We start from the raw sequence: 14,555 nt of genomic DNA, 5'->3' as shown, positions 1-14,555 counted from the left end.
GTACTTAAAAAAATGCAAAAGACACATATTGAGTTTAACTATCTTTAATTTTGACATTTTAAACCTTAAATAAAACACAAAAGTTTGCCCAGCTTTTGAATTTGAACAGTAAAACTGCTTTAAATATCTAAAATATAAATAAACAAAAGCAAAACAAGTACCGAGTTGTACTCATAAAATTCACATTATGAAATTAGGACATAAACATGCTGGCAATAAGATATTAGCAGCAGAATTTGTTAGAATATCAAAATTATAAATAATAAACAATGAATGTTACTGTAGAATAAGGTAGAATGCAGAAGAACAGGAAAACTGTCACTTTTCAAAGTTGTTCATATGAACATGTTTCTTATTCACTTTTCCAAAATTTAGAATTGGAATGCAAAAATGTCAGCATGTCCACATGCTCTGGGTTGAGGCTGGCTCTTTTTTTGCAAGCTATGTACCCTGCAGCAGAGAAAAGACGCTCAGATGGCGTTGAGGTGCTTGGGATACACAAGTAGGATTTCGCTAATTTGGCCAAGGTGGGGTATTTATCTTTATTATCTCTCCACCAATCCAAAGGATTTTCTTCCTTGGCTAGTGGCCTCTCAACAAAGTAAGCCAGGACTTCATTTCTTATTTGAGTGTTGAGGTCCTCCTCAGCTTTCTCCTCTCTGCTCTCTTCCTCACTGCTGCCTCCAGACTCAAGGAGTGAATCAAGCAAAGATTTTGAAGGTTTAGCTTCTGTTCTCATGGCTGAGGTGGTTGTTTGCTGCTGCTCCATCTCCTTTCTTGCTGCAAGTGCTTCAGCTTGCACTTTAGCCTGCACAGTTATCATTTGCTCAGGTGACAGAAACTTCAGTCTACTGAACCTTGGGTCCAGAGCAGAGGAGAGAATCACAGGATTATGAACTTGTTCAAAGAGTTTCTTCCATCTGTTTTGAAGCTGCTCAACTGCTGTGGCTTGGAATGACTTGACTGGAGTTGAATCAAAGGCAGCACCTTCAGTAGACTTTATCAGCCCTTTCACAAGTGGAGGCAATGAGGAGACTGTTACATATTCCTGCCCGCTCATAAAAACAGTGGCACATTCAAAAGGCTTAAGAACAGCACTAATATTTAAATATTATTTAAATTAGTTATAGTTTAAATAATAGTAAATATTTTCAATGTTTAATAATTTTGTTATACTGTATATTACTTGTTCAAATTATTATAATTTAATGTTTAATTGTTTTATTGTATTGTATAAATTACATTCAAATTATTTATTTAATAATAATTTATTTTTACAAAAAAAATTTTCTACATTTTTTATATATATATATATTTTTTATTTGTAGTAAATAAAGCATTTTATTTTTTATTTATTAATTATTTTTATTTCAATTTATTTAAATTATTATAATTATTATATTATATATTAAATTATATCATGTTAATTATTATATTATGTTAATTAATATAAAATATTATATTATATTATTATTTTCCATGACTTTTCCAAGTCTAGAAATCATACTTTTAAAATTCCCTCGTTTATGCAGGTTTTGTCATGTTTTGTCATATTTTGAACTATTTTAACATATTTAAAAATGATATATTAAGCCGTGTTGTAAAGTTCTTATGTTCGATTTGTAGATGTTATTTTAAATATGCTTTTTTTTATCGTCAAGTCTCAATATTTCTGTTACTTTCCTCACACATTACAACAATATGTGCTATTTTAGTACAACTGAACTGTTTGTAGTAATTTTAAAGATAATCCATCACAGTGACTTTTGCTTTCTCTTCAAACCATTTAGCGCTTTGAAATTCACAAATAGTCTAACGTGGGCTTATTTCGGAAGCTATTTTGGGTTGTAAAACGCAATCTATTGGCATCTCTTTCTGCAAAAACCATGCAAGTATTTTGACAGCTTTTCCAGAAACAACAAAGATGGGGAGTATAAGAGAAAAATAAATGCTCCGACTCTGTGAGATCCGTGTTTCTTTGTCTTTTTAAAGGTATCAGAGGAATAGCCAGCTCAGTCCTCTCATGCGGCTCAGTCTCTGGGGCAAACAAACAAACCCAGTGTTTCTCTTTTCGGATTTGTGACATCTTAGACATGCCTCAAAAAGAGAAAGAGAAATATCTGCTTGCTCTTAAAAGTACGAGCACACTCAGTTATAATAGCATCTTTAGTTTCAGTGGTTTGAGAGTACTTGTGTTTGATGCACAGCCTCATCAGAGACGGATTGATTTGACAGCAGCCCAAGAGAGCCCTCAGAGGGAATTTAATGGGAAATAAACCTACAGAATTGCCCCGCGGGCAGTGAGCCATTGCCCCGTCCCGGTCCAGCATCCCATCTTGCAGGTGATTGTTTCACTTTTAGTCTGAGATGGTGTCTCAGAAGACATCTTGAGTGGATGTGATGGTGTAGTTGGTCCAGTCGGGCCGCGCTCTCATCTGCATTTAGATGAGTATTGATTGTTTATTTACCCGCTGGAGACAAGAGACCGATCCAATCTTCTGTCCACTCTCTTCTGCACCAGCCGTTCACTCTTTGGCCATTTTCTTTCTCTTTTTTGAGCAATTGTTTTTCCTTTATGTATTAGTTTAGTCTTTTCTAGTCTGAACAAGAAACTAACGTAAACCTTTTTTCTTTTAAATGCTGTGTGAAATTAAATATTTGATGTATATATTTCATATGTGTGTGCAATATTACATTATAAATTACATGTTTGTTTATTGTATTAGTTTTAGACAGTTTTTAATTACAATACTAATAGTTGGGAAAAAAGTTAATAAAATAAATTATAATATAATATATAATGTATGATTAAAATGAAAAAAGTAAATAGATTATATATAATATAATATAAATATAAATTAAAATCTAATTAACCCTTATAAACATTGATTAAACACACACACATACATATACACATATATAAATTATATATTTATTTTAAAAAAAAATCTATTTAAGTATATTAGCCATATATATATATATTCAGAATATAAATGAAAAGTATAATTAATATTAAAATATAATTAAAGCATATTAACAGGGATTAAATGTTAAATTTAAAAAATGCCTATTTATTTATTTACTTATTGTTATTAATTTAATTTTGTTTATTTAATGCTTATTCATTTAGATTTTTTTAAAATAGCATTTAAATGCATGTACTGATATTTAAAAATTAGTCGAATAATTGAAAAAAATTGTATTGCTTTGATTTTCAGTTGAATTGAGCGAATATATAACGGTAGGACGTGTGGACACTAGAAAGCGTGCGCACTGTAAAATATGACTAGTTTTATGAGCGGCTCAGGGTTTGTGAAGCTCGGTGGGTCTGTTGGGGGAGATAAGCGCGATTGAATGCATCCTGTGGGTCTTATCAGGGTAAATGTTGGTGACATTTGAGAGGCGGCGATGGCTGTGGTTTGGGGTCGGTGTGCCTGCGTGTGAACTACAGATGAGCTCAGACCGTGACTGTTATGCTTTATGTGCTTAGGGCGAATGCATTGAGACATTATACAAAGATGAACATTTTCAGCAGTTGCTGTATTTGTGTGGATTTAGTATCAGCCGTTTTATTTAGTACTTGGCTCGATATTTTAATGACACACATGCACAGAAAATGATTGGATTTGTAGCTCCACACGGTACGTCTGGTCTCCGGTTATTAAAGATTCATCATAAAACGGCTCTGAGATCTGATCGCTGAAGTCTTTCATATACACACACACACCTGTGACCGCACATCTTTTTAGTTCTATAAAAATGCATTTATTATATATGATTATTGCTATATACACAACCATTCAGAATTTTGGATCAGTAAGATTTTTTTTTGTTTTGAAGAAATTAATACTTTAGTTCAGCAAAGATGCATTAAATTTATCAAAAGTGGCAGTAAATACATTTATAATGTTACAAAAGATGTCAAATAAATGCAGTAGTCTTCATTAAAGAATTCTAAAAAATTTATCATTACGTCCTTAAACATTTGTTTTTTTCACTAGGAAATATTTTTTGAAAAATCTACAAAGAAGTCTGGAAATTTGAACCTGGAAAACATTTTAAAATGGAAAATGTGTAGAAACCCTGATTATATATTGTAAATAAATAAATAAATGCAGCAATATACACACCCTATTGTCTAAATTAGAAATAAAAATATATTTTGAATTAAGAATAAATAAATAAATAATTATAAATTAATAATACAAATGTAAATAATTTCTAAATATATTTTTAGGGATGTAAAATCATGCTTCATTATTAATATTGTTCATACTTGTGACAAGGGATTCGTAAACTCTAAATATTAAATATGATTTGATATCATGTGTCTTGTCGGTGAGAGGTGTGCTGTGTCAGATGGTGTGTTTCTGAATTAGTCACAGTCTCCTGCTCTTCAGTTTTCAAGTTTTCTCCCGTAGATTCAGAGTGGCGCTCTCTCCTTCTTCCATACACTCGACTAGTCTGATTCCTACACGGCAGGCTCAGAACTGTTGTATAGAATTGATTCACTCGCTGGCTTCATTTGTGTTCTGATGCATCTCGCATTGTGCTGCTGGAGGCTGTCATGAACATATTTCTTTCTCCATAGAGGTCGTAAGCTTTCCGAGGCTCTGGTGACATTTTGGAAAACCGCGGTATTTGCAAAAGGGTAAATATTGCCCTTAGTGTTTGCCCCATTTAGATTGGCAGCTTCTCTCTATTGGTTTTTTCCCTTCTTTTCTGGAGAAAAAACGAGGGAAAGACTTGATCCTGCCTCTGGTCATTTTCCCTGCTTCTGACATTCTTTTGGTTTTATAGCCATCAATTGTTCCTGCAAGGCAGTAGTTATTGAATTATCTTTACAAACCTCTCCAAATGAGAGAGAAAGGTCTGTGAAGACCAGTCTTTAGGTCTTAGATGGGTAGATATCATCTGATTGTACAATAAAAAGTCAAATTAGATTGTTTGCACTGAGCAATATTAATCAAGCGATGTTATAAAGAGAAGCCTAAAGCTGTAAATCCCAGCACATTATCTCGAACAGATTGTTTTTGAACGGCTCTGGTCATCCTGAAGTCATTTATGATGGCTGCTTTCTCTCAATATGAGAGTATTAAACTGTTCAGAGGTTCAAAGTACATACGAGGTCAGTATAGTAGAGATGATTCATGTTATGAGAAAGAAAGAAAAAACAATACTACTGTTGAAAAATCACCAAGGCTGCATTTATTTGATCAAAAATATAGTGAAAACTGTAATATTGTGAAATGAAGTGCTGTTTGAAATTTTCTTCTAAAATGAGCATTTTTGTTTTTTTATCAGGCTCCTATGTGTAGGTTCAGTAATTTAACTTTAATGGCAATGAATAGGTTGTTTTCATTGATATTGAAGTAAAATAACTGACCATAAACATAGGAGCCTGAGAAAAATGCTCATTTTAGATGAAAATTTCAGATGGCACTTAAAGGCTTTTGCATCTGAACTCTTCAAATATTGTTGCAATTTAAAATAATTATCTATTTGAACATATGTTCAAATGTAATTTATTCCTGTGATGCAAAACTGAATTTTCAGCATCATTGTTCCAGTCTTCAGTGTCATGATCCTTCAGAAATCATTCTAATATGCTGATTTGATAAATAAATGCAAATGTAAATCCTTTTTATTCAGGCAGATAGCTGTGAGTTTATTTGATTCAATAAACTCAATAAAAGATTGAAAAGGAGTCAATAAAAGAACTGGTTCAAAAGATTAATTTGTTTGTCGATCAGTCTAGATCGATTGCAGCAAGTACAGTGCAATAGAAAGATATGTTATCTATTTATTGTAATTTTATCTGTATTATTTATATTTTTGTTTGTAACATTAAGATTGTTTTTAGAATCATTTCTCATTAGAATGTCAAAATCTTAGGGGTCATATAGGCATGATTTGTTTAGAGAGTTTGCATAGTTTGATGATTGATAAAATGCATAACAATGAAGTTGTATGTGTGGTTTACTCATGTATCTGCAACAAGTAAATGCTAAGGCTTAATGGCATGAACACATGCTCTTTGAATATTATTATGCTTTTAATGATTTTTGAGCTCGACCAGTGCAGTGGAATGCATTTTGTAGATCATGTGAGCCGAGTGCAAATGCAGTCAAATAAACCAGACTCTTAACAGCTCAAATCAAGCGCTTGTATGATTCGTTTCAGGTCCCATGTATCGTCTGGAGAAGCAAACCGAACCGAATGTGGCGGTGGATTTGGACAGTACGCTGGAGAGCCAGGGAACCATGGAGTTCTGCTTGGTCCGAGAAAACAGTGAGTTTTGATGACATTTCTGATGTTCCTGCCATTGCAACACGCGATCTTTGAACATTTCACATTCATAAACATTTTTACAACATTACAGGAAGAGATTTTCCTTTATTTTGATATATTGATTAACTTTATTGATCACCTTTGTTGTTGCAAAACAGCAGCAACATTAAATGTAAAGTGCACAAATGCACACTGAATGCACACATCCTTTTCTCCACCCCGTCCCGTCTTCATCTGCAGGTTCTCGAGGCGAGGAGAGCTCAGAGGAGGACCCACCTATAGACATCACTACGGTACAGGACATGTTGAGCAGCCACCACTACAAGTCCTTCAAGATCAGCATGATCCACAAGCTCCGCTTCACCACAGACGTGCAGCTAGGTACTGTTTTATAGTTATATAAATAGTAATAATTTATATTATACTATTGGAATACAGAAAAGTATATCATTTATATATTATATATATTTATGTATTTTTGTAATATACATGTATATGTACAATTTTATATATATTATTGTATTATATGGTATAGTTTAGTTTGGCACAAAATACTATACGGAAGTCTAACAATGAGAAATTCCTTGAGAAAGTCTCTCCAGTTCTTGCTTACTTCTCCTGACTTCTCAGTTTCTCCACCTCTCAAAGCGCACGATTCAACTCATGAACAAAGGTTTGGCAGATGGTCCTCAGATCAAACACAGTACTGTTTTGTGAAAACACAAAAAAAATATTCCAGCACACTTGACAGTTGCTCCAGTCACAGCTCCATCCCAATTACAGCAGCGCTCCAGGCGACCACTACAAGTCCTTCAAGATCAGCATGATCCACAAGCTCCGCTTCACCACAGACGTGCAGCTAGGTACTGTTTCCAGATCTCTGTATTTTACATTGATGAAATATCTGGCTCTACTTCTGCCAAAACAGACCAACATTCAGATTCAATACAAGAGTTGTCTCTTCAGATTCAGTGAGACAAAATAGAGTACTTTACTGTAGTGTTAGTAGTAGGAAATGGCATAATACTGTATAGTGTAGAAGCATATAATAATAGTATGTAATTGTGTCGTATTATTATTCTAAAAGTATGGTTTAGGAAAGTATGCCACTGCTGTAAAATAATAAAATAAAATAAAAATGCAAATTAAAAAACAATAAAATTTTAACATGCCATTAAAATTTTCTTTCAGTCACATTAATGTATAGTAAATATTATTATTGTATAGTATTAACAAGTATTATATAGTATTAGTTAAATAAATTATATGTTCCTCAGATCAAACACAGTACTGTTTTGTGAAAACACAAAAAAAATATTCCAGCACACTTGACAGTTGCTCCAGTCACAGCTCCATCCCAATTACAGCAGCGCTCCAGGCGCAGGAAGCCTGTGTGAGCCAGGGAATCTCTTTAGGAATTTCACTGCGATTGACAGACTGGAATTTTTTTCTGGCACACTGATGTTTGCATGCAATTTTTTTTTTTTAAGTCACGTGAATGATTGACAGCTGTCACATCCATTATGGATAGACTGTGTGTGTGCTTCTGAGATAGACCTGTAATAATATTCCAGACCCCTCTCTCTCACAGCGTTTGCTACAGAATCAGTGTCAGTCTCGGTCGGTTCTCCTTTCATATTTAAATAACAGGGAAAATAAACCCACACACCTGTTCATCTTTAAAACCTGGACGACGTTTTTATGTAAACTCTTTTGATAAAAACTGACAGTTGAGATTTATCTGTAAGGGATTTTTAAGATAAAACCTTCTCACTTTTCCAGGAATTTCTGGTGAAAAGGTGGAGATAGATCCTGTCACAAATCAGAAGACAAGCACAAAGTTCTGGATCCGACAGAAGCCAATCTCCATCGACTCGGATCTGCTGTGTGCCTGTGACCTTGTGGAGGAGAAGAGTCCAAGTCAGTTCTGCTCGTACTTTTGTGAAATATGCATGAAATCCTTATTTATTTATATACACTACCGTTCAAAGCTTTGAGATCAATATGTTTTTTTAATGTTTTTGAAAGAAGTCTGTTCTGTTCACCAAGGCTGTATTTATTTGATCAAAAATACAGTAAAAACACTAATATTGTGAAATATTATTACAAGTCAAAATAACTGTTTTCTTTTAAAATATATCTTAAAATTTAATTTATTCCTGTGCTGGCAAAGCTGAATTTCCTGCAGCCATTATGCCAGTCTTCATTTGTAGTGCTATTATAATTTTTGTTTAAATTTTGAGTTAGTTTTTATTTGTTTATTTGTTTTCATTTTCATTTTGGTTAAAGTTTTAAGGTTTTTTTGTGTGTATTTTTGTCTCTCTTTCTCTCAAAATGCGCAAATGGCTTCAAATCAAATCGCGTCTGCACTATAAGCGAGCTGCACACTGCACAGTTGACACAGGAATTGTCACTTGCACAATCGAGGCAGTGTCACATCGTCACTAAAGTTTATAAATTGCATTTCTTTTTAATTCTTGCCTTGGTGGGTTTTTGTTAAATGTGAGCCAAAATCATCACAATTTAAAGAACCAAAGACTTAAACTACTTCAGTCTGTGTGCATTGAATTTATTTAATACACGAGTTTCACAATTTGAGTTGAATTACTGAAATAAATGAACTTTTCCACAACATTCTAATTTATTGAGATGCACCTGTATGTGGTGTGTATTTTTTCCGCACTCATGTTAACGGATTAATAAAGCGTTCACACTGCACACTGTTGCGGTCCGGCAGTGCGTTCCAGGACCGGGTCATCTGCAGCAGAGCAGAGATCGTTTCCACACCGAGTCTATTGCTGCGCTGCAAGCGCTGAATTTAAGTAACAGTGCATTGTTTGCAGTAAATATGAACATGGATCGACACGAAAATTTAGTAATTACACCATAAATGCATATTATTAAAGTCTAAAGCATTGAATAATGTGTTTCTTATATTTATTGCGTTTAAACATGTCTATAAAAGATTGTATTAGCTACTGCACTGTGTAAAAAAAAGAATCACAATGCTAAAAAAGCATTTTCAGTAGCAATGTTTGGATTTGAAATCAAAATAATGGATAAGTGTTGTGTTTGTAGTAAACAGTCACGGATCAGTAGCAGACTCCTGTGTGAAAGCACAGTGAGCACATGCTGCTTCTGCATCGCTTACGTACCACACATGGACTGCATGCACACTGCAAACGGAGTGTGTGTGAACCTGGTCTAAAAGGCCATCTCACATACAGCTCACAAAATCAGGCTTGCGCTGTGTGTAAGCTATTGTGCAACAATTGCACGATTGTAAAAACAAAAATGCAGTGCATGATCAAACATTTAGGTGAGATAAATATATATTTTTGAAAAATATCTAAAAAATGCCCCCCTCCACCCTACATGATAAAAAGAAGACTTTAAAAAGATCGGTATCGGTGATCGTATCGGCAGATACTGCTATCGGTGATCGGCCTCAAAAATCCTGATCGGAGCACCCCTAGTTTTAGTATTAGTTAACTATAATAACCCTGCTTCAGTGTCACATGATCCTTCAGAAATCATTCTAATATGCTGATTTGCAGCTTAAAAAATTCTTGTTATGATTAGTGTTGAAAACAGTTTTTCAGGATACATCGATGAACATTGTTCAACAGAACAGCATTTATTTGAAATAGAAATACGTCCCTTTTAATCAATGTAATGCATCCTTTAAAAAAATATTTTTTGACCAGTGGTTTATGTTTTTTTTTTTTTATTATTATTAATAATGGAATAAAAATATTTTTCGACTTATTGTATACTTACAGTAAAGTAATAGGCACTGCCTCTCTAGCCTCCTCAGATAAAACGTCTCTGGTTTATGTAGAAACTCTTTTGATGTCCCACATCACTGGCGACTGACAGATATAGTGTAGCACTGCAAACTCACCAAGGGATTTATATTACATTACACTTACAGGGAACTCCGTTACTGAAAACAAAATCTATTTACGCAGCCTTTCTGTAAGGTTTGCATTGGTGTAAGTGATGCAGACATCTCTTCTTAACGGATATGACAGGGACACGAGCGCAGCTCTCCCAGACGCGTGCTGCTAACGGTGATTGATGAAGTGCAGACAGATTGCTGAAGTCTGCTCAGAGGCGCTGCGGCGCACACCGATGCTCCGACTACGCCTGGAAATGCTCCAGTCTCTCAGTCACTGAGCGTTTGTTTCTGGAGCAGGGCCATTTATTTTTATGTGTCCTGTGTGTTCAAATTCAAAGATGCCAGAGTTCATATTTGAGGTTAATTATGTTTGAAACAGTCATATTTTATTATCAAAGAATCCTAAAAAAGGTTCACGATTTCCATAAAAATATGAAGCAACACAACTGATTTCAACATTGATAATAATCAAAAATGTGTCTTAAGCAGCAAATCAGGATATTAGAATGATTTCTGAAGGATCATGTGACACTGAAGACTGGAGTAATGATGCTGAAAATTCAGCTTCGCATCACAGGAATAAATCACATTTTAAAATATTAAAATAGCAAACAGTTTTTTAAAATTGTAATATTTCACAATATTTCTGTTTTTATTGTATTTATGCTCAAATAAATGCAGCCTTGATTAGCATAAGAGACTTTTTTTCAAAACATTAAAACATGTTACTGACCCTAAACTTTTGAACAGTGTGTATATATAATCATATATATAATATATATATATATATCAAATATTTTTGATAGCCCTGGGTTATTTTATTGTCAGGGGTGTTTTAGGCTTTCTTGGTGCAAACATAAGATCTCTCATTCTTTATGTATTTATTTATTTATTTATTTTATTTATGCAATGATCAGTTTATCATTATTTAACTAAATTATTTAACTTCATTATCAAGATAAAAAATGTTTATGGTTATTACATTTAAAATTCACTTGGCACCTGCTATTCAGTGTAAATTGCCAGAAGCTTTTGATTAGACTGTATTTTTCTTGTTGGGCTGAATGACTGAAAACAGATTCCAAAATAATGGACAGTTTCTAAAAATATTTTGTCAAAACTCTGGTTAATAAAAATGATTACAATTGTAGCATAAGGATTTCTGTTAATAATAATACTTTTTTTTTTTTTTTACTTTTTTTAATGTAACAAATAGTATTAGCTCACATGCACATGTATGTTGAACCATGGTGGTAATTTTTTTTTTGCTGAATGTAACTTTAAGATCTTTATGGTTTCTTTGTAGGTCATGCAGTATTTAAGCTCACATATCTAAGCAATCACGATTACAAAGCCCTGTACTTCGAGAGTGATGCTGCTACTGTCAATGAGATTGTGCTCAAGGTAGGATTTATAGTTTTTTACTGCTTTTTTAGGTATAAATTCAAACACATTCACAGGAAGTGTGTCATTTCCTCTTCCTCTGCCAGGTGAACTACATTCTGGAGTCCCGTGCCAGCACATCGAGGGCGGATTACTTCGCCCAGAAACAACGCAAACTGAACCGTCGCACGAGCTTCAGTTTCCAGAAGGACAAAAAGTCGGGCCAGTAGAGCTGGCGGCCAAAGCGATCAGCAGACTCCGAACCGAATGGCCTGTGTGAACAGAGGTAGAGAGATAGACGGGAAACACGGATGGAGAAAATCAGCCTCTCATGGTCGGCCTTTCCTGGACTGACGGTCCTTAATCATATCAGAGCACTAATGCTCTCTGCTGTCACTCGAATGTACTTGCAAAACCAACCAACAATCTAATTGAACAATTATATTAACGTTTGAAGCCACAGCCATCGCCCAGACCAGACAAAACCATCGGCTGGACTCTGAATGCCAAGGACCGAGAACTTGCTGCTGTTTGCGTCAAAGACTTACTTCCACTGCCTACAAACCAACTGTACATAAACGCGCACCAAACGAACGCAGTCGGAACCTTACAAGCCAGAAAGAGCAAGCGAACCGTATTAGCTGTTCCCGTATGTATCAAAGACGTTAACTTAAACCGAATCGGACACTGACACGTAAAGGGATCGCAATTTTTTTTTTACGAAAATGTAAATAGCAAACGCATTCAGGGTCTGATGACAAACCCTCTTTGGCCATAGTACTTCAGTGCCTGCTAAAAATCAATAGGACGAATGCGTTCTTCGAGATTTTAAACGTCCGCTGGTTAAGTTGGGAAACTCTTTTTACCACCAGAGGAGGTTAATAGGTTATGGAATGACAGATTTTTAATGATCAAATATGAAATTAATAACTACTTTTTACTGTGATGTGTTTTTCCCCTCTGCATTGTATCTTTGGATTGTATATATATATATATATATATATATATAATAACGAACCAATCGCCGTCTATCTCTTATCAACGGTTTTGGTTTATTCTGACTGTCCTCTCGGGCTGCAATGGGAATGTATGACCGTCTTTGCCACATTTCTTTCTAGATGTTAAAGATAACATTATTACGCTAGGTTCATTTCATCCGTGTCCGTTGGCTCGTTCTGCCGTCTCAACCTGAAACTTTCGCTTTATAACTCAACTTCAAACGCTGCTGTTGTTAAACTGGATTCAGGGTGTTCGTTCTATCCAAAACTGTTCTGACTCAGGTTTCCGACTGCCATGTTTTCTTGACTGATCTTGTTTTGTTTTGTTTCGTTTCGTTTTTTTACGTCTGTCAAAGCCGGAGAGCGATGACTGATACTCAGTTCAGCGCTGACGAATGGACAAAGAGAGCGCGTGTTTTCCCGTGACGGGGATAACGGCTTAATAGACATTTCAAATAAAACTTTATTTATAATATTCCGGGTGGGGGGGGGTGTTATCATGTGGCCTATGGAATCAATATTTGCTACAGTACATGTATACTGTATATACGTAGATTTTTTAATTAAAGATTGAACTACGATACATTTGTCCTGGTGTCATTTTGTTGGGTTTTCATCATTTTGTCTTAAGGTAGGTATAAGGTAGGCAGCATAATTGTGTTTAATTTTAAGATGGCTTCTTTTGGACAAATTCTAATGCAGCATTGCATGCATCTTTCACAGATAAGGCAATCCCAGAATGCATTGCGACGTGAAGCTCATTCAAGCCGGCAGATGAGTAATCAGTTATTTCATTCAATAAATGTGAATTATTGATTAAAAATAGCTCGGTTTAATTTAGAATTTACTATTGGAGTCAGTTGATTTTCACATGTGGTTTGCTTGAGAAGCACTTTTGAGTGTATATGTAGAGCACTCTAAATCAAATGCATATGTTTTTATCACAGCTAGAAAATAAAAGGTTGCTGCCTTTGTAGACAGAAAGGCAGGTCACTGTACTGTTAAAATTATGTAAATAAGATCAAATTTTATCAAAGGCACCTTATATTTGCCATATTTTTTTTTTTTTGGAGCACTTGAGCATGGTTTGGTGTGTTAATTAATCAACATTAATTAAAACTATTAAAAATCTTTTCAGTAATTGGAATAAAACAAGTTTTTAATCTAAAATCTATATTTTACTTCAAAATGTTTAAAAATGTTCCAATTCAAAATGTTGCCTTGGCAACTAATTGAAATAAAATCATTCCAAGTACTAAAATTGCTGAAACTGAAATGAAAAATAAATATAAAAAGATATATTAAAAATAATGATTAAAAATGACAAGCACATAAAATTACTAAAACATACTGAAATTGAAATGAACTGAAATTATAACTGAAAATATAAAAAATTGAAGGGATAGTTCACCCAAAAATTAAAATTCTGATGTTAATTACTCACCCTCATGTTGTTTCAAACCCGTAAAATCTTCGGAACACAAATTAAGATATTCTTGATGAAATCCGACAGCTTTCTGATCCTCCATAGACAGAAATGCAACTGACACATTCAAGGCCCGGAAAGGTAGTAACAAGGTTTACAAGTTACAAGGATACTTGTGATCTTACAAGGGTAAATAAAGAACTGGGGCTGGTTGCAGGCTGGTCATAACTTTTTATATTCCGTTATGAAAAGGTAGACTGGTCTTATTTGTATTGGAAAAGTAAGACTGATAACCACTTGGCAACTGCTAGTAAGTTTTGAATAGTATTTTCTTTACTCTTTACTAAACTGTCTAAAAAGGGTAATATTTTATGTATTTGAGGTCTGAGATGTGGGAACAGTGAAGAGAGAGAGGGCAAACATTTTGCATTTTAGGTCAGCATTGTCTATTGTTTAGATCAGCCAATCTTGTCTTAAATAGCCTGCATTGCACTTCATCTTTTATAACATGGGATTTTGACCAAATATATTCAATCTTGATTTTTGTAAAATGTTG

At 34.3% G+C, this 14,555-nt stretch overlaps 1 protein-coding gene across 1 annotated transcript in view; it reads left to right on the top strand.

Moving 5' to 3' along the window:
- The window catches only part of LOC107725085 (target of rapamycin complex 2 subunit MAPKAP1-like), a 35,464-nt gene extending 22,321 nt beyond the window's left edge, over positions 1–13,143 (top strand). Inside the window, exons 7-11 of the mRNA XM_016534227.1 lie at positions 6,184–6,291; positions 6,532–6,672; positions 8,074–8,211; positions 11,499–11,596; positions 11,683–13,143. Coding sequence (XP_016389713.1) covers positions 6,184–6,291; positions 6,532–6,672; positions 8,074–8,211; positions 11,499–11,596; positions 11,683–11,805 — 608 coding nt within the window. The 3' untranslated portion in view covers positions 11,806–13,143. The remainder of the gene's footprint in view (positions 1–6,183; positions 6,292–6,531; positions 6,673–8,073; positions 8,212–11,498; positions 11,597–11,682) is intronic.
- Positions 13,144–14,555: the final 1,412 nt, after the last annotated feature.

Source organism: Sinocyclocheilus rhinocerous, unplaced genomic scaffold (assembly GCF_001515625.1).
Source record: "Sinocyclocheilus rhinocerous isolate Xijiao unplaced genomic scaffold, SAMN03320098_v1.1 scaffold1295, whole genome shotgun sequence".
NCBI classification, from domain to species: domain Eukaryota; kingdom Metazoa; phylum Chordata; class Actinopteri; order Cypriniformes; family Cyprinidae; genus Sinocyclocheilus; species Sinocyclocheilus rhinocerous.
Note: the sequence above shows the minus strand (reverse complement) of the source record. Positions and strands in the feature narration are given on the sequence as shown.